The 21,249-nt window shown below is 40.5% G+C and overlaps 4 protein-coding genes across 6 annotated transcripts in view; 2 read left to right on the forward strand and 2 right to left on the reverse strand.

The window, feature by feature from the left end:
• erbb2 (erb-b2 receptor tyrosine kinase 2) overlaps positions 1 to 3,946 on the forward strand; it is a 29,727-nt gene extending 25,781 nt beyond the window's left edge. Inside the window, exons 23-27 of one of the 3 annotated variants that reach the window (XM_085361407.1) lie at positions 69 to 215; positions 413 to 510; positions 776 to 961; positions 1,961 to 2,342; positions 2,425 to 3,946. In XM_085361407.1, the coding sequence (XP_085217533.1) occupies positions 69 to 215; positions 413 to 510; positions 776 to 961; positions 1,961 to 2,342; positions 2,425 to 2,774 (1,163 nt within the window). In that variant the 3' untranslated portion in view covers positions 2,775 to 3,946. Of the gene's footprint in view, positions 1 to 68; positions 216 to 412; positions 511 to 775; positions 962 to 1,957; positions 2,343 to 2,424 lie in introns of all 3 variants that reach the window. The other 2 variants (XM_085361408.1, XM_085361409.1) reach the window with 2 other exon arrangements.
• A 4,506-nt stretch (positions 3,947 to 8,452) lies between these two features.
• On the forward strand, positions 8,453 to 9,286 carry LOC146626655 (P2Y purinoceptor 3-like). Its single transcript, XM_085361820.1, has one exon. It carries the CDS (start codon positions 8,453 to 8,455, stop codon positions 9,284 to 9,286), a length of 834 nt encoding a protein of 277 aa, XP_085217946.1.
• A 5,196-nt stretch (positions 9,287 to 14,482) lies between these two features.
• Positions 14,483 to 15,370, reverse strand: LOC146626656 (P2Y purinoceptor 1-like). Its single transcript, XM_085361821.1, has one exon. The coding sequence runs from the start codon at positions 15,368 to 15,370 to the stop codon at positions 14,483 to 14,485; it is 888 nt and encodes a 295-aa protein (XP_085217947.1).
• A 3,334-nt stretch (positions 15,371 to 18,704) lies between these two features.
• Positions 18,705 to 19,601, reverse strand: LOC146626657 (proteinase-activated receptor 3-like). The gene has a single exon (XM_085361822.1). It carries the CDS (start codon positions 19,599 to 19,601, stop codon positions 18,705 to 18,707), a length of 897 nt encoding a protein of 298 aa, XP_085217948.1.
• Positions 19,602 to 21,249: the final 1,648 nt, after the last annotated feature.

Raw genomic sequence — 21,249 nt, forward strand, 5'->3', positions numbered from 1 at the left:
TTGGTTTAAATCCTTATAGGTGATTTGTATTTTAGAGTAAATGTTGCGTTGTTGTTATTTAATTGCAGGGGTAACTGTCTGGGAGCTGATGACGTTTGGCTCTAAGCCCTACGACACGATTCCAGCAAGAGATATCCCAGAGGTTTTAGAGGGGGGCGAGCGGCTTCCCCAACCCCTTATCTGCACCATTGATGTCTACATGATCATGGTCAAATGTCAGTACCTCTCACTGCAGCAGTGATTTTTGCATTTTGTCTATGTTGTGATGTTGCCAAGATTTAAGCATTTAATGTATTTCCTGGTTAAAAACTGCAAATGAATCTGACTTTTATACACGTTGTAGTTTATTTCCCCGTCTGTCAAAGGATTTAATGTTGTTGAAGTGTTCAGTTAACCATTGTTTGGTTGGCAGGTTGGATGATTGATCCTGAGAGCAGGCCGAGATTCAAAGGCCTGGTCAATGATTTTAGTGCCATGGCTAGAGATCCTACTCGCTATGTAGTTATTCAGGTATGTAAATGTTTTACTCATGCTGTTAATGTTTTACTGTGTGTGTGTGTGTGTGTGTGTGTGTGTGTGTGTGCGTGTGTGAGAGAGAGCGGGACTGATAGTTATTGTGTCCATACTATAAAATTATTTATCTAAAACTGCTACTTTTTAGATGTGGTTACCTTTTAAAGAGTGACACTTTTAATTCCATCCAAATAAATAAAGATGTACATTCCTAGAATGTTTTGGGTTTTTTATCCTATGTTGTTCTTTCATCGTCTTTCAGAATGATGAAGAGATGAGCAAGTGCAGCCCAGTGGACAGTGAGTTTTACAGGATGCTTCTGAGGGAAGATGAAAATATTGGGGAAATGATCCTGGATCCTGAGGAGTACCTGGTGCCAAATACAAGGAAAGGGGACGAGCCCCAGGCCAATGGACTATCCAGACACCAGTCATACAGGGTCAGTGGGGTGGGAGGGGGGTGGGTAATTTTGTCTTTGTCTATTTTATATAACTATATGTATCTATATCTATCATACATAGATAGATATATGTTCTTTTTGATTGGTCCATTTGCTGGCTTTAATCACAGACAGACAGAATTTACCTGTTATGTGATGACAGTTGTACATGTTGGCCCTTACATCTCAAGTTTTACTTGATAGATCCCCTTCCACTGAGCACTATTTGGCAAGCTGTGGCATTGAATTTCCGTATTTCTATTAAATCTCAAATTTCACCAGCGCTATAACGTGTTACAGTAAATTTTCTGCATGTCAGAATGAGAAAACTATGCACGTTGATGACTTTTTCTGCTTTCTGGCAAAGCTCCATCTGCAGTGTGTCAGTTGCAGACTTTCGAGTTAATCGAGTTAATAAATATCTGAAATTGACTCTGCTCGATTATGTGCTCTGCAGCAACGTGTACCGCAGGTTCCAAATTGTGATTAATGTAGCGAACGACTTTAAGGGTAGGTGTCCTATATTCATGCAGCATTGTGGCTGCTTCTCTGTTGCTTGTAACATTATACAAAGACGCCCTTTATAGCTACGGTTTCTAGCTATTAAAATTAGAAACTGTAACTCGCTATTAAAAATAATTTAGCAGAGGCAGGGACACACAGATCAGAGGGTGGGGAATCCCCACCCCCAGATCAGATCAGTCTAAGATAATTTTCCTAATTTATTCTGGAGTGACAGATGAGAAGTTTTTAAGAGAGTGTCCATCATTCAGCATGTGTGACATAAGAATTAAGAGTCCTGCTTTAATGTCTGTGTGTTTGAAATAACTCATGAATTGTCTGTTTAATAAATGATGAAACCGATATGAACATATATTTGAAGATTTATATATATTATATGAGCAGTAAGTACCTGATACTGTGTGAGAGTGCGACTTTTTCTGTTAACATGCTGTCATGTCGTACATTCCCAATATCTTAAAGGGTGGTTGTTTTTCTTTCCAGCAGAGCAGAGATCATAGCTTAGATATGGACCCTTCCAACACTGCTGGGCCTCGGAACCTTCACTCCTCCCTGACTGGAATCAGCCACGCCCAGTACCCAACCTTAACAATGGGAGCGAGCGCCTCTAACAGTGTGTGGCCTCAGTATCCAATGCTGGCTCGCAGCACCTCAGCTGGAGGTCAGTCTGACTCTGTCTTCCTGGATGCACCTACAGACAGCCACTCCTTGGCACCAGCCAGCCCCGGACGCTACAGCAAAGACCCCACTTTCCCCAACGGGAGCAAGGATGACCTAGAAACTGATGGGTGGAATGGTTTTCCCCATCCTTATCTTCACCACTCACTACCCCGGCGGAGTCACGCCATTCAAAATCATCCCCTGCCAGGTGAGTCGTGGTCTTCATAAAGAAGGAAATGTCCGTAACTCTGATTATGTTCTGACTTTTCTTCTTCTATTCACCTTCTCAGAGTACGTCAACCAAGAAATTCAGGATCTCAGGCCAGGGTTCCCTGAGCGGCCCAGCACACTGCCTCGAAAATCCAGAATAGACCGCCGGCTTCCTAACGGCTTAAGTTCAGGTCACAGTGTGGAAAACCCAGGGTATTTGATCCCAGTGAACTCCACCTCTCCGGCCTTTGACAACCCATACTATCTGGACCTCGGGCCCAAGGCGATTCCCGGGGCTGTGGCGGGGGACGGCCCAGCAGGACTGGAAAGCAACGGAGGAGTAACCAGACATATGAACGGTTTTGTGACACCGACTGCAGAAAATCCAGAATACTTAGGATTAGCAGACACTTGGAGTGGGCATACTTGAGGATAGGGATGGTGAGACTATAAAGGAGACACAGACGGAGTCTCACTGAGGGAAACTGGAGAGTGGGAAGATGAACATTTACATAGCAAAAATAAGGGGAGCTGCGAATGTGCAACTGGAATCTTCTCACTCTGTCTGGAGAAGCAGCGGCATCCGAACTGATCGAGGTTGTCCCTAAATGCCACGTTATTAGTACCCAGTTGTAACACGCATGGACTCAACACAGTGATTCAAGTGGTGCCTGTGGCACCATTTGTATTCATGTCTTCCTCTAAACAATCTGTGACTGTTAACTGCCAAAAATAAGTTTTTTCTTCTTTTGTAAATAACACCATAAACAAAAGAGTTCAAGAAGGTTATCATGATTGTTTTTATGGTCATCTTCTTTTAAGTTGTTTAATATCTGTAGATTTTCCACTATATGTGAAGCTTTTTTATTTTTGTGCATTTCCTTCAGTTCCCTGTGGATATGCTACTGAGTGCAGCTGAACGGTGAAGAAAGATGTATAACACTTTTGACAAAGTGAGCCGTGATGTGCGTTGAAGATGATGCTTAGTATTCTGGTCAGTTTCTCGCAGACCTGACGGGGGTCTCCAGCACTCTCAAAGCCATTTTGTTTTGGACAGAGAAGGCCCTGCAGCCCATCTGGCCTGTAGACATGCTCCCTGAAAGAAAGGCATCCTGTATGGAGAAGACAGAGGCATTGTGCCGCACTGATGTATGTGGTTGTTGGTGACCGTGGCTGTAGCTACTTTGTGGTACGAGTCATCAGCTATTGAGGTACGAGGAGACATTTTTAAGCTGCAGAAATGTCTAAAAAAATGGGAATAAGTGGTTAACTGTTCAGGGATTTTAGTTTTTCTGAGAAATATGGAGAACTACTGACTTTGAAGTCATAAAAAGAACACACTGTGTACATGTCAGACAACTCTGTGTGCACCCGCCAAGCGCAGTAAGAGATTTTAGTGGCTTTTCACTGTGCAAGAAAGCTATCAGTAAATATCCCACAAGAAGTGAAGAATCTGCATAACATATAGACATAGCCTGTGTGTGTGTGCGTGCGTGCGTGCGTACAAGCAATCCACTAGACCCTGGAGTGGATTCTGTGGAGGCGTTGCTTTTGAATAATCAATGCATGGCTCAAATTCCACTCACTGAGAGCTCACTGACATCCCAGTTAATAATAAGCAAGATTTTTTTTTTCTTCATGTTAACTGGTGTTGGGTTGAGGAGGCGGGGGTGGGGTGTCAAACTGAGTCAATGGAGTCATTGTCTGACCCTCGTGTCTTCGTCCGAAAGTCATCGCTCTCCGAACTCGCGCACCCAGAGCGGCGACGTTTGAAAGGAAAGGAGTTGTTGTGGTTGACTGAGGCTTGTAATCCTGGAGCGGTCTTGAAACAAGCAGGCGAGGTCTCTCTCTCTTTTTTTTTTTTTTTTCTTCCTTCTCTGCCTAGCATACTAAACCAAACCGCATCCACCTTACAACTACTACTGAGTTTGAGGCTCTTTTCACGTGTATAAACTGTCCACATAATGGCTGGAGCAGGACATCAGTGAGACTTTGTTCTGAAATGAGCACTGCCCCCTCATTCATGTCAGTTTTACTCTGAAAGTCTTTGCGGTTCTTGTTTTTTGTCTTTTATTTTGACGTTCTCATACGGGTTGTGAAGAGTTTTGTTCCAGAATAAGATCTCTATTAAATATTACGCCTGATTTTTAAACTACAGTTTCTTACACACACAAAAATGTATATACTGGATTTGTTTTAAACCCCTTAGCTATCATATTACACTAACCTGATTTAGAATTAAAGTTTTGAGTGAGGTTTTTTATTTTTTTGTGGATATACAGTGTGGTGTTTTGGAATGAAAACCTTCATAGGTGTCATTGCGGTCATGTGGAAACCTCATATCTCCACTGAAAGATCTGATTAAGGTTTATTAGGAGCGTTGGTCCTGTTGTATTTTTGTTAACCTAAACACTGATGTATACATTTGTATACAGTTCAGATTTTTAAGGAGGGCTGGAGTCTACCCCAGCTGCTGTGGAGATGGGATTGTAACCCGTGGATTGAACTCGTTCAGATCCACTGCCTGTGATAAGACTGGTGACAGGTCCAGGGTGTACCCCGCTACAACAGTCAGGATAGGCTGCAGGCCCGACCACTACCAGAATTCCATAACCAGAAGAAAATTAATGGACTTTCTGGAAGATTTGGAAAGAGTTTGTGTTTATTTTAGATATTAAAACAAAAATCCTATAAAAGCAGGAGAATATGTTTTTGTTTGTTTGTTTTTTACCAAGCCGTAAGATGTGATAGCACCGCTCACAGATGTTCCTTCCTTGTTTATGAATGTATTATTTATCTGGTTGCCGTTAAACCACAATGATGGCACTCATAAATAATGAACTGTATCTGGATGACTCCGACTGCAGAATCTCTCAGATGACGAGGTGAATGTCGAAACACAAAGCTTTTAGTCATAGTTGCTTTTCTGATTGGAAAAAGCTAAACCTACAGCACCAAATGGCAACAGCAGTTGCCTCAAACTTTGGTAAAGACTCAACAACAATACAGAGAAAACCCTAAAAATCAGACAAACCCCTATGAGCAAGTATTTGGTGACAGTGGGGAGGAAAAACTCCCTTTTAACAGGAAGAAAAGGCACAAAAGAAAATTTAGGCCTCTGCCTGTATTTTATAGTTGTGTTAAACATCAACTCAAAGCCTGTTGATAAGTGTCCAGTGCAGCTGAAGCAAGAACCTGCACGTTTCATTGACAGGTTAACCAGAAAGGAAGGAACAGCTAACTAACCAGAGTGTGCTGAAGGTTTTGTAAAATTAAATATCTGTATCAATATACATTTGGAGAGAAATATATCTTTTGTATTTGCATTTAAGCAGATTTATCTTTCTGTTGGTCAGTAAATCAGTGGTAGCTAATTTGAATACATTGATGCTCTGCTGTGGGCAAGGAGCAGAGCAAAGTTATTTCAAGAAGAAATGGTCATTTTTTTATATGTAAATGTTTGCGTAAGGCGAAACAATAAAACATTTAGAGTGAAAAACGAGTCTCCTCTGTATCCAGTTTATTTATGGACCCACATTGAGCTGTGCAATCTGAACCAACATGTCAGGGGATCGAGAGTTAATAAGGGTGAAAAATGTCATTCAAACCCTTTTGTTGAAACATTGAATGCATTAAATTTGTCTATCAGATCTAGAAATACTGAATGTTATTCACACGAGCTGTTCCTGCCACCTGGTGGTGGGGAGTGGAGCTGCTTTTGAGTCCCACGGGGACAGGGTTTAATTTTGACAAATCAGAGCATTAAAAACTGAATAATTAATGTAAATTTGAGCTGTCTAAAGCAAACGTGGCATACTGGACCTGAGGTCTGCATTTTGGACTTTTACTGGTGAGCTTACGACCAAAACTAAAACAGGATGGTAAGTTAAGATGTTTATGCATGAGATATAGTGCAGTTACTTATGAGCTAATGACCATCACCTGGCAAAATGCAAAAACATTTATATTAAATGTTTCTTTAGTGACTTTCCTTTTTCCTGGTTATGTTGAGGAAATGGAAGCATTTTGTTCACACTTTATGGCCTTCAGGAAACTTTGCATATGTTGTGGCAAAGAAAAAACAAGGCTGTTACACACTAAAGTCTACCCTGACTGTCTGGTCTATACATATGTAATTCTTCCATTTTTATTTGATTTATTTAAAAGTTTCTTGATACTAACTTTTCCTAGATTCTTAGAGCAATCTCGGAAATTGGTGAAAGCTCATTTGGCACACTGGTGATACTGACTGTAAGCTAGTTTTTGGTTCTCGTGCATCACAGTGTGCTAAGTAGGGTTTGACCTTTGACCTGGAGAGGGATCGATTCTTTGTTGGAGCTGAAGCTTACAGCCCTCTTAACCTTGCTGCACCACGGGGGACTATCATCCATCAGATGTTATCGGTGGTATGTCAGAAGGTACCTCACTGCTCTTTTCTTTTGTGAAAAGGCAAACCCGAGTGGGCACTGTAGATGGAGCTTCTTGCCTTCTCCTTCCTCTTGCATTATGTTCTGAGGGTTCCCTAGTCGCAAGTCCTCTGACTCTGACTAGGGAACCCTTAAGATCTGCATAGAGGAGGACAATGGCTGCGCTCTTCTCCACTTAAGATTTCTTCCATTGTTTTCTCAGCTACCATCTTTTCTTCATAGTATGTTCAATTTCTCGTGTCTTCTGGACTCGAGTAGCATCAGTGTTTCCTTATCCTAACCCTAACCTTCCTTCTCAGCTGTTTTGTTCCCAATCTTTCTGCTCCATAGTAATAGATCGGATCACCCGTTTTCTCTAGTTTATTCTCCAGCTCCTATTTTGGATTCAGGAGACAGACACCTTCTCTACTTTTAAGATTAGGCTTAAAATTTTCCTTTTTTCACACACCGAGAGTTTGGATCAGGTGTGTCCTAATCCCAGATCTTACTATATTTTTTTGGACTTGACATTCATAGTTTTGTTTGCTCAAGAAGTTTGAAGATCAATAACCTTTAGTTGTTGTTATAATTCAGTCTATAATTTACCCTCTTGTAACTTTGCTTCTACTCTGTAGTGTTATATTAATACAGTACTATATTACCTGTGAACATAATCCAAGAAGTTAATCATTTCTCAGCACAAAGAAACTGGGAAGACGGTCAAGTAATATATAAACCCTAGAAGCATTGTTTTGGCTCAAAGGTAAAAGGGTTTAATGGCAGTAGTTTTATTCTCGTTGTTAAATACATAAAAATAATTTAACCTTATAAGTATAATCAGGAAGCTCTACCTAAAATGTATCATTGAGGTAGAAAGTTAAACGGCTTCATGGTCCAACCACTTTCTGCAGGTCTTCTACCAACAGGAATCATTAAACATGGAGAAAGTACAGTCTTTTAAAGAGAGATGTAAACATATAAAAACCTCACTGCTTTTTAAAAATAATATATTATTTCTTGTTAGATTGCCTGCTTATGTTGTACATTTGTTCTTTGTGAAAATGCTTTTAATGCTTTTATTGTGCATCAGCTTTGACTCGTTCACAGAATTATGTTTTAATCTGCTACATCTTTTCTAACTTTGATCACTCGAGAAAAGTTGATTAAGTTTGACCGACATGAGCTGTGACACTGGCACACAACGGCAAAAGTCACTGTATCCATGGACGAATAATGAAGAATAGTTATTTAAAGTAGTCTCCTAGGAAGGTCACACCCCTGACTTCTGACCTTTAACTATACCATGTGAAAGAAAGCTTCTTTTTTTTTTAAAGGTAACCAGAGCATTTACTCTTGTTGCTGGTTAATAAATAGAAAACTCGTTCCTCTAATAACTGTTAAATCTGCAGGATCTAAGATCAGATGATTAGTCACTTAAAAAAATAATAAATCAGTCCATGCCAAGCTTGAAAAATGATCCTCACTGTCACTTGCATATTCAAATAAGCATTTTCATAGGAGAAACAAATTATGTGCATCTACACAAAATCATTCCCAATAATAAGAACGCATCGTGAAGGTAAGATGACTTTGAAACTGGAAAAGCAAGCGTCTTCAGATTTTTGTTTCCTCGGGAGAATCTCATTCATTTCTGTTTCATTTCAGGCGCAGACGATCAGTGAGAACCTCTTACTGCTTCAAAATGCTCTCTCAGAATCTAACCTTCAACTCCAGCGAGCCTTTGGAGAGCAAGTGGGGACACTGTGCAGACGTAACACCAGGTATTATAGTCTGGGTGTTTTTCAGCGCTCTCTTCTCTCTGGTTGGATTTCCTGCATGTGCTGCTGTTCTCTGGGAGCTGTTTCAGAGACACAGAGCTGGAACCTCGATCACCCCTAATGATGTTTTCATGATCAACCTCACAGTCATGGACCTGGTCTTCCTATTTTTTGTCCCACTTGGCCTGACTAACTTCCTCCTCTGGCACATCATGTCTTTCCAGAGCTTCATCAGTTTTCTCTATGCTCTAAACCTGGCTGCATGCATCTGTCTGGACTGCTACATGGCTGTGTTCCATCCCATCGCCTACAGCACAAAGAAGAGTCTGACTCCCCGGGTCCTTATGGCTGCTGCTGCGTGGACTGCTACGATGGTTCAAGGGTCCATGTCCATAGTTGATCAAGAGCTAAACCACAGTGCATGGGCCACGTTTGTGTACCTCATTGCGCTCCCCATAATTGTAATCTGTGATGCTTCCATCCTCTGGACCCTGAAGAAGTCCTATCGCAGCGGGGGACACCTCCACCCCAGGAAGAAGAAGGCTCTCCAGATCATCACCAACAGCATGGTCATGACCATCACCTCATATTTCCCCCCAGTGCTGCTGTACGTCTTTGGGCATCTCATTGTCAGAGATGACAACGAATACGAGTGCGTCTTAACAATACCTGTCTTGTACATCCCGACAGCAGGAAGTGCAATCATGCCTTTGCTGTATTTGGGCAATCTGGGGAGGTTGAATAATATTTGCTGCTAGGAAGGATTTGCATATATAAAGGTGTAGTACAGGTCTGGCACGATAAAAGCAGAACAGATTTTATTTTTAATCATTTTAAAATTATTAAAGCAGAAAATAATGGATTAAAAATAGAAGTTGCTGCAAAAATGGCAGAAGAATGAAGCAGAATAGTAATTCAGCAGATAATATATAATATGAAATATAATTTTATGCATTTGCAGTTGATTGCACAGACATTAAAAATAACTTGAGTTGTTCCATCTTAGTGCACTCAATGCATGTATCATCCAGACTGTTTCAAAGAACGAGAAAAGTTACTCCTCTCCACTGCTCACAGATGTAAAACACATATATCACATATAGCTTTTGATGCCTCTTGTTAATTTTAAATTATTACTTTTCACATTGTTACAACTATATTCCATTTTTTAAAATAAATATCTATGTATGATTATATATAAACATATGGATGTACTTATCAGTGAGGTCAGGGCGAGCAGGAGAGGAGGAGGGGTTGCTGTCTTATTTAATGTAAGCAGCTATCTCCTGGAAGTTTTCAGTCTTTTGAATATGTGGCTTTACAGCTGAAGGCCCCATCCAAAGTTGTGTTTCTTAATGTTTACAGGCCTCCCAAATACTGCACAGACTTTTTTAATGACCTCAGTGAACTGCTGTCTGTGATCTGTGTTGATTTCGACTGTGTAATTATTGCTGGGGATTTTAACATTCATGTGGACAACCCTCAGGACAAAGGGACTAAAGACCTGAGTAACACTCTGGGCAACTTTGGGCTGACTCAGCATGTAACAGAGGCCACACATAATAGAGGACACACTCTTGACCTACTGATCTCCAAAGGCCTGAGCATTTCAAACATTACTGTGTCTGATGTGGGCCTGTCTGATCATTACTGTGTTTTCTTTGAAAGTAAAATCTCAGCCCACACAAATATATCAACAACAGTGATCACAAAACGGTGTATAACTGAACACAGTAGTGCAATTTTTAACCAGGTCTTCCCATTAACACCTGACCTGCCCAGAGGGTCAGTCAATGAGCTCGTCAATAGCTTCAATGCTAACATGTTAAATGTAATGGACACTATTGCTCCCATTAAGGTGAAGGTTATCTCTGGAAGGAAAAAGTCTCCATGGAGAAACTCCACACTGGTGAAAAATGAAAAAAGAGAGTGTAGGAAAGCTGAGCGCAGATGGAGAAAAACAAACCTCCAGGTTCATTATGACATTTATAAAGAGAAACTTCACAATTATAATTTACAACTGAGGAATGCAAGGAGGTCCTACTTCTCTGACATCATCACTAAAAACAGCCATAATGCTCGGGTCTTATTTTCTACAGTTGACAGGCTAACAAACCCCCCTGTGTCAGTGGCAGCTGAACTTCATTCGACCATGGCCTGCAATGACTTTGCCAAATTCTTCACAGACAAAATCCAAAAGATTAGACAAGCAATTGGTACATCAACAGCAGATCCAGGATATGTACTGTGTCCACCAAAAAACTGTTTAAACACCATGAAACAGTTTCAACCTATTAACAGCAAAGACCTGGAGGACATCTTAGGTCAACTGAACTCCTCCTCTTGCTGTTTAGATGTCCTGCCAACAAGTTTTTTCAAAAAGGTCTCAAAGACTTTAGAGTCAGACCTGTTACAGATCGTCAACTTTTCTTTATTATCAGGTGTGTTTCCAGAATCACTAAAAACTGCTGTAATCAAACCTATACTGAAAAAGGACAATCTTGACAAGACACAAATGAACAACTACAGGCCGATCTCAAATCTCCCGTTTTTAAGTAAGATCATTGAAAAAGCAGTTTCTCAACAGCTCAGTTACTTCTTAAAACAGAATAATTGCTACGATGCCTTCCAGTCAGGTTTTAGACAGAACCACAGCACTGAAACCGCTCTGACCAAAGTGTTTAATGACATATGTCTGAATACAGACAGTGGAAAAATGTCAGTCCTAGTTTTACTGGATCTCAGTGCAGCATTTGATACAGTTGACCACAACATATTACTCAAACGACTGGAGAACTGGACAGGTCTTTCAGGAACTGTACTAAACTGGTTCAAAACATACTTAGAAAACAGGAAATACTTTGTATCAATAGGTAACTTCACATCTGAGCAGACAAGTATCACATGTGGAGTTCCCCAAGGTTCCATCTTGGGACCCCTTCTGTTTAACATCTACATGCTCCCACTGGCACAGATTATAAACAACAACAAAATAAACTATCACAGCTATGCAGATGACACACAAATATATATCACAATGTCACCAGGAGACCGAGGCCCTGTACAGGCTCTTGGTAAATGCATTGAGGAAATCAATGACTGGTTGTGCCACAATTTTCTCCAGCTAAACAAAAACAAAACTGAGGTAATAGTCTTTGGCGCCAAAGAAAAACGATTACAGGTCACCAGAGAACTTCAATCTATACATCTAAAAACCACAAACCAGGCGAGAAATTTGGGTGTAGTGATGGATGCAGACCTAAACTTAGAGAAACACATTAAGACAATAACAAAGTCAGCTTACTATCACCTCAAGAATATATCAAGGATAAAAGATCTGATGTCTCAACAGGACCTGGAAAAACTAGTCCATGCATTCATCTTTAGTAGGCTTGATTACTGTAACAGCATCTTTACAGGTCTACCTAAAAAATCAGTCAGACAACTACAGCTCATTCAGAACTCTGCTGCTCGAGTCCTCACTAAGACCAAAAAAGTGGACCACATCAGTCCAGCTCTGAGGTCCTTACACTGGCTGCCTGTCCGTCAGAGGATAGACTTTAAAGTTCTGATGCTGGCCTATAAAGCTCTGAATGGTTTAGGACCAAAATACATCAATGACCTCCTGACCCAGTATGAACCATCCAGATCCCTCAGGTCATCTGGATCCGGTCTTTTATCAGTTCCCAGAGTCAGAACCAGACACGGAGAAGCTGCATTCAGCTTTTATGCTCCTTATATCTGGAACAAACTCCCAGAAAGCCTCAGATCAGCTGAAACACTCAGTTTATTTAAATCCAGGTTGAAGACTCACCTGTTCTCAGCTGCATTTGAATAAAGCACCAAATCCACACTTTAAGCTTAAATTTCAAAACTTACATTTAACTACTGATTTTATCTACTGTTCTGATTTTATCTGTTTTGATTTTATATACTGTTGTTTGTTTGTTTGTTTGTTAACTAGTTAGTTAGTTTATTTGCTTGTTTTATTCAATTTTAAATCATGCTTTTTATTTGTTCTTGTTTCTAATGTCTCTGTAAAGCACTTTGAATCACCTTGTTGTTGAATTGTGCTATACAAATAAACTTGCCTTGCCTTGCCTTGCCTTACTTTGTTGTGAACTGGAGAAATGCACCTTTGGTTTCGCTCGTATATTTGAATAATGCAAATATATACAATTTTCACATTACTTAACATGTTATTGTTTCCTACGACTTCTGCACTGAGTTATGAAAACGATGTTTGCTTATACCTGCACGCCTGTGTGAAGATGAGTGTCATGAAAGATGACCTGCCTGCCTTCAACATTTACATTTGTAACGTGATCATTCACCCGATGAAGCCCATGTAAATCAATCATGGAAAATAAGTTCTTGATTTCCCAAAGTTTTCCAGTCTATGGGCTTGTAAATGGGAGCAGGACCTTTTTTCATACCTCTTTATTGGACTTTTTCATTCAATTTATCAGATTAAAATCTCAGTCTGAGATTCTAGAGTTTGTTTTTCTCTGATAGTATCTGTATCTAAAAGCTAATAAAGGTTTTATGTCACCAGATTCTCTGCCGTTTTACCACCTACGACTTTGTTCTAAAGTCTTGGGTTATTATTATTATTATTATTATTATTATTATTCTAATTAACAATGAATAGAGTATATGTGCAGTGTATTAATGGAAACAACATTCAATTAAAAGTTCAGGTTCCCAAAATGTCACTATGTAAAATGTTGTTTAAGATCAGAATGCGATCATTTACAAATCTCATTAAACTCAATTGTATCCACAATGGAACATATGAAACATTTCAGATCTTTAACTGAGAAAATACATTGTTAGAATATCTTTTTAAAAAAGCTGGAGAAACATTTTTGAAATTATTTGGTTAACTGGTAACAGGTTGGTAACATGACTGGGTTTAAAAAAGAGCATCTCAGCGAGGCAGAGCTTCTTAAAGCAAAGATGAGTAGTGGTTTGCTAGTCTACTTAAAACTATCTCTACACATTGTGGAACAAATTTGGAATAATGTTACTGGATGTAAAAGTGTGAAACTTTAATTTCTTATTAGTCACATGAGGTAATATCATCAAAAGAATCTGAGAATCTGGAGAAATCTCTGTGCGCAAAGGACAAAGCCAAAACTCTATATTAGATCTTTGACCCTGGCAGCTGCATTAAAAACAGGCTTGATTCTGTCATTGAAATCACAGCATGGGCTCAGCAACACTTCCAGAAATCACTGGCTGTGAATACGGTTCACTGTGTTATCAGCAAGTGGAGGTTAAAGCTCTGTCATGCAAAGCAAAAGCCACATGTGAACACGATCCAGAAACCCAGCTGTCGTCTCTGAGACAAAGCTCGTTTAAAATGGATTGACACAAAGTGGAAAACTCTTCTGTGCTCACACGAAGAGTGTCTGTCTTGCTTTTAGTGCTTTCAATTAATCAAAAGGTTTAAAAGCAAATCTTTCATGTGCCCTGTGTTACATGAGTTGATGCTAAAAATGGCCTCCTGTCCTAAAAATACTTCATTTTCTCAGTTTAAACAGTTGATCTGGTTTCTGTGTTCTAATGTGAATTAAGTGTGGCTTCATAAGATTTGCAAATCGTTCTTATTTACATTTTACACAGTACATCAACTTTTCCAAAAATGGGTTGTATAAGAAGATGAAAGCTTTCTTCATTTGGTTTCCATTGTTGTTTTATTTCATTTTTTAACCACATAGAAGAGAAAAAAGTACATATAGACTCACAGAATAACAGAAACCCACCCAATAGAGGTGGCTTGGGCACTTTCTATGATCTAAATGTGCACATGACAAAAAAAAACCAGTCTGAATAGGGCTTATCTGTAAACTGAGCTGTTTTTAGTTTTGACTGTTTGAAAAATTTTTGTTTTCTTCTACAGGACTGATTTGACAAGAGAAATGTGCAAAAACGATTAAAAGTGGCTTCAATTAGAACTTGCACCGTCCAAGCCTTAAAAAATCGAATTTCCCAATATTATACAGGTAAAGCAGAGGCATGACAGCAGATCCCCAAGAGGATGAAAGGGTAACTAGATAGTTTAAGATACATTGACGAATCGACAGCTTGGTGATCAGGTACCCCTCAACTGAAATAAGAACTACTGGAGGGAGGTAAGAGATGATGACCATGGTCAGGCTGAAGATGATAGTTTGAATGGCCCTTTTTTTCTGGGGATTGATGCTGTTTCTGCCAAAGTCAGACTTTATTAATGTATAGAAAATAAAACCATCACAGATAACAATTATGATAACAGCAATTAGATATGTCACAACAGGAAGCATGCTGTTAAATAAATTTGAAGAAAGCGAGTATGCAATCCCAGAGGCGAGTGTGAGAGTCCAAACAATGCCAGCCATCACAACCCTGGGAGCCAGACCTTTCCTCTTGTGATAAGCAACTGGATGAACCACAGCCAGGTAACAGTCGAGACAGGTACAAGCCATCAGGAGCGGTCTCCCACACATATTCAAGGCATAAACACCGCACCAAACTGACATGAAGTCCCACCCCAGCCAAATGAAGTTATTTAGTATTCCAGGTGGAAGGAAGACAAAGAAGATAACATCCATGATCGAGAGGTTAAGTATGAACAACTCATTTGGTGAGAATGGATTTTTTCTCCTGTGTATTTTAAACATCTCCCAGAGGATGGCAACAGTGGAAGGAAAACCAAAAACAAAGCACAGTGCTGAGACAACATCCCAAGCATAAAAGGCCGGTTCAGTGCCATCACAGGATAAGTTAGACCTTTCAACTCCAGCCAGGGCAGAGCTGTTGGAGGGAGGCTTGTATCGAAGATGAAGTCCAAGCAGCATTATTGAACAGTGGCTAAAAGACCTGAAATATACAGTACAACAATTATTTACTATAGTTCAAATAAATAAATACAATAAAGGAAAACTTTTAAATCAGAGTATAAGCTTAAAGTTAAACTTCTCGTTCTATTGACTTCAGATAACTAGCTGAGTGTTAGTGTCGGTGTCACTACTGGTAGTGTGAGGAGATACATGGACCCTACAGAGGTTGCTCAGGTAGTCCAACCCCTCCCTGCAGAAGGTTTGCTGTGTCTCCCAGCATAGTCTCAAGAGCATAAAAAGGCTGTAAGCAAGCAACTTGGATTATAAAAAACAAAAATGTGATGTGAAGTCTTTATATAATCAAACAAATGTGCAAAAGATGCTGAGACTCGGCATCTTTGGTCGGCAAACAACGGAAAATGTACATAAAAATAATCATTATTAAACAAAAACGCAAACAAATGAGAACTGTACCTTGTTTTGAGGTTTTATGAAGGTGTTTGTGCTGAGGTCTTACTGTAATGGGCTGCCTGGACGTTTCAAACTCATCTTTAAACTGCTGTCTAAACATGTGTCCTGATTTCCTGACAGTGGAAATTTTGCAAATCATATTAAAAAAAAGTGTGACCACTGAGGTCATGAGCTTTAAAGACCACAGAGAGAGACACAATGTGCCCAGCGGATCAGTGCTGGAGCAAGAGCTGAGATGTTTTTCCTGTAGGTAATATATTAAGAAGTGAGCCGAAATTCACACTTCATATGTGGATAGATTATTATTATATTATTATATAACATATAACATATATATACATATAATATAACATCAATGGGCTTACTGAGTGTATCACAGACTACATAACTTTCTGCACCGACTCCATTGTTCCAGCTCAGACTGTTCATTGTTACCCAAATAACAAGCCGTGCATGACTAAGGACATCAAAGCCCTCCTCAACAACAAGAAGAGGGCTTTCAGAGAGGGCAATAAAGAGGAGGTGAGGAAGGTCCAGGTGTTACTAAAGGACAAGATCAGAGAGGCTAAGGACAATTACAGGAGGAAGCTGGAGTGGAAACTCCAGCAGAACAGCATGAGAGAGGTGTGGAGGGGCATGAAGACCATCACTGGATTCAGGCCAACCAACGGCAGGGGAGCAGAGGGAGGTGAGAATAGAGCCAACGAGTTGAATCTGTTTTTCAATAGATTCGACACCACAGTGTCTGCTCCTACCCCCACAACCTCACCTGTAGTCAGCCTGGAATCCAGAGCCACACCACTGTGCCAGCCTCTCTCTTCACATGGCCCTGTTGCCTCCTGTGAGATTCCTGACACCCCTCCCCCACCCATCACCTTCACTCAATGCCAGGTTGAGATGCAAATGAGGAGACTTCACTCAGGCAAGTCTGCTGGACCAGACGGAGTGAGTCCCCTTGTCCTCAAGACCTGTGAGGAGTCTTTCATAAACTGTTTATGCTGAGTCTGAGTCTGCAGAGGGTCCCGGTGATGTGGAAGACATCATGCCTCGTCCCTGTACCAAAGACGCCACGTCCCAGTGGCCCCCAGGATTACAGGCCCGTGGCACTCACCTCCCACATCATGAAGACCCTAGAAAGGCTCATCCTGGACCAGCTGCGACCCATAGTAAGACCACATCTGGATCCCCTTCAATTTGCTTATCAGCCTCGTCTCGGAGGACGCCATCATCTATCTGCTCATTCGTGTCTACACCCATCTGGACCAGCCGGCGAGCACTGTGAGGGTCATGTTTTTTGACTTTTCCAGTGCTTTCAACACCATCAGGCCGACCCTCCTGGGTGATAAGTTAGCAGCGATGCAGGTGGATGCTTCTCTGGTGTCCTGGCTTGTTGATTACCTGACAGGAAGACCACAATATGTACATCTCCCACAGTGTGTGTCTGACAAGGTGATCAGCAACACAGGGGCACCACAGGGGACTGTCCTCTCCTCCTTCCTCTTCACCCTCTACACCACAGACTTCAGCCACTGCACAGAGACCTGCCATCTTCAGATGTTTTCTGATGACTCTGTGGTGGTTGGATGCATCAGCAGGGATGATGAGACAGAGTACCGGGCTGTGGTCGACTCCTTTGTCACGTGGTGTGAGCAGAATCATCTGCAGCTCAACGTGGCAAAGACCAAGGCACTGATCGTAGACTTCAGGAAGACCAGGAAACACTTGACCCCTGTTTCAATCCAGGGGGTCAGTGTTGACATTGTGGAGGACTATAAATACCTTGGAGTACACATTGACAATAAACTGGACTGGGCTAAAAACACCACAGCACTTTACAGGAAGGGCCAGAGTCGTCTCTATTTTTTGAGGCGACTGAGGTCCTTCAACATTTGACAGAAAGTGCTCGGGATTTTCTATGAGTCTGTTGTGGCCAGTGCGATCCTCTATGCTGTTGCATGCTGGGGGAGCAGGCTGAGGGTCGCAGATGCCAACAGACTCGATAAACGAATCCGTAAGGCCAGTAATGTTGTGGGGATGGAGCTGGACTCCCTCAAGGTGGTGTCGGAGAGGCGGATGTTGTCCAAAATAAAGACAATGTTGGATAACACCTCCCACCCACTCCATGACATGCTGGTCAGTCACAGGAGCTCGTTCAGTGAGAGACTGAGAGTACCGAAAAGCACCACTGAACGACACAGGAAATCATTCCTGCCTTAACACACTGTTTACTGCAACAGCTACACCCTTCTTGCACATGTTCTTACTTTTTCAGCTATTTAATAATAAGTGACTTTAAAACTATTAAGTTTTTAATAGTCTTAAAGTTATTAAACTTTAAGACTATTAAAACACAGCAGCATAGACAGACACACTTGATTTAAAAACTGCTGTTTGCAAATAAAAAATCAGCAAAATTTAATTTCAAAACACCTTCCCTCTGCATAATAACAGAAGAACATGCCTTGTTATTCTATCTTGTTGGTCTAATGGGAGAAAAACCTCCTGAATTGCTTAATTAGAGTCATTATTGCCCACCTATTCTCTACTGTGGAGGAACACAGCTTAAATACATAATACAGCCATTCTCATTTTATTATTAACATCTGATAAAGCACACAGGTCCCAAACACAAGTCTTAACTGTACATTATTAAATGTATAGGTTTGTTTTCCCATGGTTTTGTTATTCCAACTTTTTTTCCTATTGGCCCAAATAAAATATTAGATCCAACGTGTAACACACATACAGAATTATATAAAAGGGAAGACCTGTAAATATGAAGTTAGAGAATCTTATAAACATTCGACAACAGGCGACAGATACACAGAAATACAGCTAGTAGTTTTGACTGTTTGGGTGGAAATAAATACTGATGCTTAAATTACAACTTGCAGCATCCAACTTTTAAAAAATCCAATTTTCCAGCATTATAAAGGTAGAGTAGGGGCATAACAACAGATCCCAAAGTGGAGGTAACTGTAATAGGAATACCAATAGTACATATGAACATCTTGTCACTGGGCATCAGAGGTCCCCCGATTAAAAAGAGAAGTATTGGAGGAAGGTAAGAGATGACTACCATGACTAGGCTGAAGATGACGGTTTGAATGGCTCTTTGCTTCTGGGGGTGGATGTTGTTTCTGCCAGGGCCAGACTTTTTCAGTGTATGGATGATGAAACTATCACAGATAACAATTATTACAAAGGCAATTAAAAATACCACAACTGGAAACATGCTGTAGTACAACTTGTAGACAAGAAAGTATGCAATCCCAGATGCGATCGTGAGAGTCCAAACAATGCCAGCCATCACAACCCTGGGAGCCAGACCTTTCCTCTTATGGTAAACGACTGGATGAACCACAGCCAGGTAACAGTCGAGACAGGTACAAGCCATCAGGAGCGGTCTTCCAGATGAATTTAAGGCATAAACACTGTTCCAAACTGCTTCAAAGTCCCAATACATCCAAATAAAATGATTCATTATTCCAGGTGGAATGAAAACCAAGAAGATAGCATCCATGGTGGAGAGGTTAAGTACGAAAAAGTCATTAGGTGATAACGATGTACTTCTCCTGCATATTTTAAACACCTCCCAGAGGACTGCAACAGTGGCAGGAAAACCAAAAACAAAGCACAGCACTGAACAAAAAGCCCAAGCATACACGTTAGATTTAACACCATCACACCAGGAAAAGTCAAACTTTTCCCACACAAATTCAGATGCAGCTGAGCTGTTGGACACACGCTTGTATTGAGGATATATATCTAGCAACATTGCTGAGCCGAGCAGTTGAGAGAAAAGATGAAAGATCAGCGAGATAGAGGTCAGAGAAGTATTTGCAGTGACGTTCTAGTGCTATGTGCTGCCTGGACAAATGCATCAAACGTTTTGGAACTGCTGCATATAAATGCGGCCAAGCATCCATCAAATTAATGATGTGGCGTTAGTGGAGGTTTTGCAAATCATCTTGGAAAAAAAGCAAAGGTACATCACCCAGGAGATATAGACAGAAAGACAAAAGACATAGTTGGGCTGGCATAATGATTCAACAACAATACCAACAATAGAGTGAAGAATTGCTTGCGGTTTTGTGAATTTGTTGGCCTCTTTGGCACCAAAGTTCACCATGTTCGTTTAGTATAGCATGCTAACATATTACACCTTCCTGGTAGCAATTCATGATACAGTGATTTATGGTGTTTTTTGTTTATTTCATATATATTCACCACGTCGTTCTTTTGATTCAAAAACAGATTTTCAGGATCTTTGAATACATACCAGAACAGCTGAGCAATGCCATAACTGGTTGTCTTAAAGGATATGAAAAACAATATACAATTAAGTGTTTTTAACTAGTGAGTACATTTAGACTGTGAGTGACTGGTGACCTATCAAGAGCATACCCCACTTTTCACCCTCTGACAGCCAGTGACTCCAACACAACCTTTACCCTGATAAGATAAGATAAGATAACCTTTATTAGTCCCACCCGTGGGAAATTAATTTTGTTACAACAGAAAGTTGACCGTGCAAAGTTACAGTAGCAAAAATTAAGAAACAATCACTGGAATAGGATAGGATAATAAGAATAAGATCATGTACACAATACAACAGAATAAAATACAATGTTGTCAGAAAAAGGGAATCGGACTTAGTGTTATTGCTATTGCACATATGTGGATGTGTGTGTTTGGTCAGCTGAGAAGTCCTTGTTGTGGAGTCTGACAGCAGTAGGAAGGAAAGACCTCCGTCCCACATCGTGGGTGCCGCAGCCTGCCACTGAAGGAGCTGCTCAGTGCTGTCAGAGTCTCCTGGATGGGGTGGGAGATGTTAAATTGTAAGAATACCTTTTTTCTCACAGCTCCCTTGTCCAAATCACACTGAGTTTTTCTAGTAGTACAAATGTGTATTTAATATACTACTTTATGTTGTGTAGTGAAAGGTCGGAGAACTGTATGTTCTCTTTCATTGCAACTAATCTAATGACATGGCTAATAACAATTTTTTAAAAAGCCATATTCTATAACAGATGCCGACCAAAGGTTTTAATCAAAACTATAGGTCTACCACAGATCTATGATAAATTCCAGCCAGGAGCTGAGTAAATACTGAATGTCAAATGTATTTGGAAGTGATGCAAATATAATCCGAATTTGCACACATTGTTTTGTAAACTCTCACAGAAGCATGCATGAGGACTGGGCAAACAAATGTTTCGGGTGTTAGCTGGAAAAAATAGCAATGCTGTCAGTGCTGACAAATAATCCTACGCATACTGTTAAGGGTCCTCCAAGTTCACTTTCAAATGATAAAATAAATTGTTGTGTTCTGGTGAAAATTACTAATGTGTTCGTGGAGGCGTAGAAACATCTGGATCTTTTAGTAGAGTAGGTATCACAACAACAAATGGGAGATAGCTCCC

Source organism: Diplotaxodon limnothrissa, linkage group LG8 (assembly GCF_057381915.1).
Source record: "Diplotaxodon limnothrissa isolate DT_005_m linkage group LG8, D_limnothrissa_male_GT1.1, whole genome shotgun sequence".
Taxonomy (NCBI): Eukaryota; Metazoa; Chordata; class Actinopteri; order Cichliformes; family Cichlidae; genus Diplotaxodon; species Diplotaxodon limnothrissa.